At 42.4% G+C, this 2678-nt stretch overlaps 1 protein-coding gene across 1 annotated transcript; it reads left to right on the forward strand.

Moving 5' to 3' along the window:
• On the forward strand, positions 1-2244 carry LOC134216198 (protein adenylyltransferase Fic). Its single transcript, XM_062695150.1, has 3 exons — positions 1-1076; positions 1141-1734; positions 1790-2244. Coding segments are annotated over exons 1-3 (1503 nt in total). The 5' UTR covers positions 1-168; the 3' UTR covers positions 1791-2244.
• Positions 2245-2678: the final 434 nt, after the last annotated feature.

Raw genomic sequence — 2678 nt, forward strand, 5'->3', positions numbered from 1 at the left:
ACAGAAACAAAACAATCCACTGCAGTTTCACCACGTCAAGAATCAGTCATCGAAGTAGAATTTGTGACTGCAAATTTTACGTTGCAAAGTTATAAAATCGCTGTGCACTAAAACGTTTTTTCTGTACCATCAACCTTACCTTGTTAATGTAAAAGACAGAAATTTGAAATGTGTTGTGTTTGCGGAGAACCGTCGCCGAATCTGAAGGATGGACCCCCGAAACAGTCCCGCTTAGCGAGAAGGAGCACGCCCAAGAAATGGCGCTACCAAATGAATAGCTTTCACTATTTCATCATCTTTGCAAGTGGTTCGTTGTTTTCCGGATTGATGTTCGGTTTGTTAAATTACGCTCCGAGATACGTGCTGCTTCCGACACGTAGTGCACCCCATCACCTTCCTGATGGGAAGTTCTTGCAGATAGCGGATGAAGTACGGGTCCTGGAACCTTATTTCCCAGCAGTTCGGATGGCGGGCGGTGGGTTGGGTGACGGTAAGAATGGAAGTGGGAAGACCAGGGTTAGTCCGAATGATGCTAATGAGCTGGAGGCGCTTAGTTCCCTGAAGGTGGCAATGGAGATGAAAATAATGGGGAAGGATGATAAGGCGGCCCGATTGTTCCAACATGCGTTGGCACTGTCGCCAAAGCATCCGGAGATATTGACTAAGTATGGGGAGTTTCTGGAACACAATCAGCAGGATGTTGTCAAGGCGGATCACTATTACTATCAGGCTCTGACGGTGAATCCTGCGCACACGGAAGCGTTGGCAAATCGCCAACGAACGGCTCAGATTGTAGAACATTTGGACCAGAAACGGTTCGAGAGGTTGGATCAGAAGCGAGATGCCCTGTCGTCAGTCTCAGCCACGAACGTGGCACTAAAGAGGGCCGAGAAGGAGGCGTACATTCAGCACATTTACCATTCGAACGGTATCGAGGGCAATACGATGAGCTTGGCACAGACCAGATCGATTCTCGAAACGAGGATGGCCGTCGATGGGAAGAGTATCGATGAGCATAACGAGATTTTGGGACTGGATGCTGCTATGAAGTACATCAATGCGACGTTGGTCAATAAGTAAGGGCGAATTTAGGTTTTTAGGAAATCTCTAACAGGTAAATAATGTTACCTTGTATTCCAGAAATGATTTTATAACGCTGAAAGACATCTTGGAAATCCATCGGCGTGTACTCGGTCATGTGGATCCAATTGAAGGAGGCGAGTTTCGGCGATCGCAAGTTTACGTCGGTGGTCACGTGCCGCCTGGTCCTGGCGATTTGTCGATTTTGATGAGCCGATTCGAGAATTGGCTCAACTCGAATCAGGCATTTCTTCTCCACCCGGTGAAGTACGCGGCAATAGCCCACTACAAACTGGTTCACATTCATCCGTTTAGTGATGGAAATGGCAGAACTTCGCGGTTATTGATGAATACTCTGCTGATGCGGGCTGGCTATCCCCCAGTCATCATACAGAAACAACATCGCCACAAGTACTATGACTATCTGCAGGTGGCGAACGAGGGAGACATTCGTCCATTCGTACGATTCATAGCGGACTGTACTGAGCGCACATTGGATCTCTATCTTTGGTCCACCAGTGAATTGTCGCATCCGGTTCCGTTGCTGGCTCAGGAAAACATGCCGGAAGGGGTTCCGCTGATTAACAATTTTGAGGAGGACGCTACGATCGAAGGGAGCGGTGCTGGAGATGCCATTCGGATAGGGACCATTTGGTAAGCTTTGCTGGGAGTTTCTGTTTTCAAGTCTGTCACTTTCATTTGTTCACAGATATTTGCTTGCCTCTGTGCTTACGATAGCAATAGTGATCCTTCTTTTACGTCAAAACGCCAGACCGATCGTAACGCTGATTGCAATCTAGGAGAATTTTAAAACCTATTTTCTGATCTATGCCAAATGCCGGAACCGTTGGGAGATGCCGTGTGGTAAGTATGTGTCATGTAGCTAAATCAATTTTACAAAACATTGGGGGAAGAGGAAAGGTTGTAAAAAATTTCAATCCTCAGCTACGTTTTCTCGTTGATAAAAGTTACAAGCGTGATCAATCGTTACCAAAAATCCTAAAGATTAGCCGGTTAGTCATTGCTCCCCAGTTTTAATTTGGTAACCTTAATACTGTTAATGTTCTTTTATTTGTTTGTATAAATGTGTAAATAAAATAGATAATATGTTTTATTGAATAAAAAACGGCGCTTCGAGTTGGTATGAAGACGCACAAATTTGAACGATTTCATAGTAAGTAGTTTTTTATCAGAGATATGCACAAAATCGAATTTATTGAAGGCTTTTAGCATTCCATGATAACTTTTCCGTTCTCTCAATTTAGGTCGAGCTTGAAATGTAAATGATTGTATTGCATTTTTTTCTTCTAATTTATATACAAGATCCACATTGAAAATTCTTTTTTTTTTGCATTTTTCAATCTGATTTCATAATGATTATCTACTGTTCACAGCACCTTTTTCTTACATTAATGTATTATGGATTTTGTCTATTGAATGTTACACAATTATGTGTATAATTATTACTAATAGCATTCAAAAAGATGATCTTGTACAACAATGGAACGCTACGTTTCTAAATTCCTACATTGTTATTAAATAACACATAGTTTTAGTATTTATTTGCAGCAAAATTATGAATGACAATTTACCCATAT

This window comes from Armigeres subalbatus, chromosome 2 (genome assembly GCF_024139115.2).
Source record: "Armigeres subalbatus isolate Guangzhou_Male chromosome 2, GZ_Asu_2, whole genome shotgun sequence".
NCBI classification, from domain to species: Eukaryota; Metazoa; Arthropoda; class Insecta; order Diptera; family Culicidae; genus Armigeres; species Armigeres subalbatus.

What these genes read in the sequence shown, in the direction of transcription:
- LOC134216198 (XM_062695150.1), top strand. Translation starts at nt 169, where the DNA reads ATGTGTTGTGTTTGCGGAGAACCGTCGCCGAATCTGAAGGATGGACCC. An exon ending in AATGCGACGTTGGTCAATAA is followed by an intron (nt 1,077 to 1,140) that starts GTAAGGGCGAAT and finishes CTTGTATTCCAG; the next exon opens with AAATGATTTTATAACGCTGA.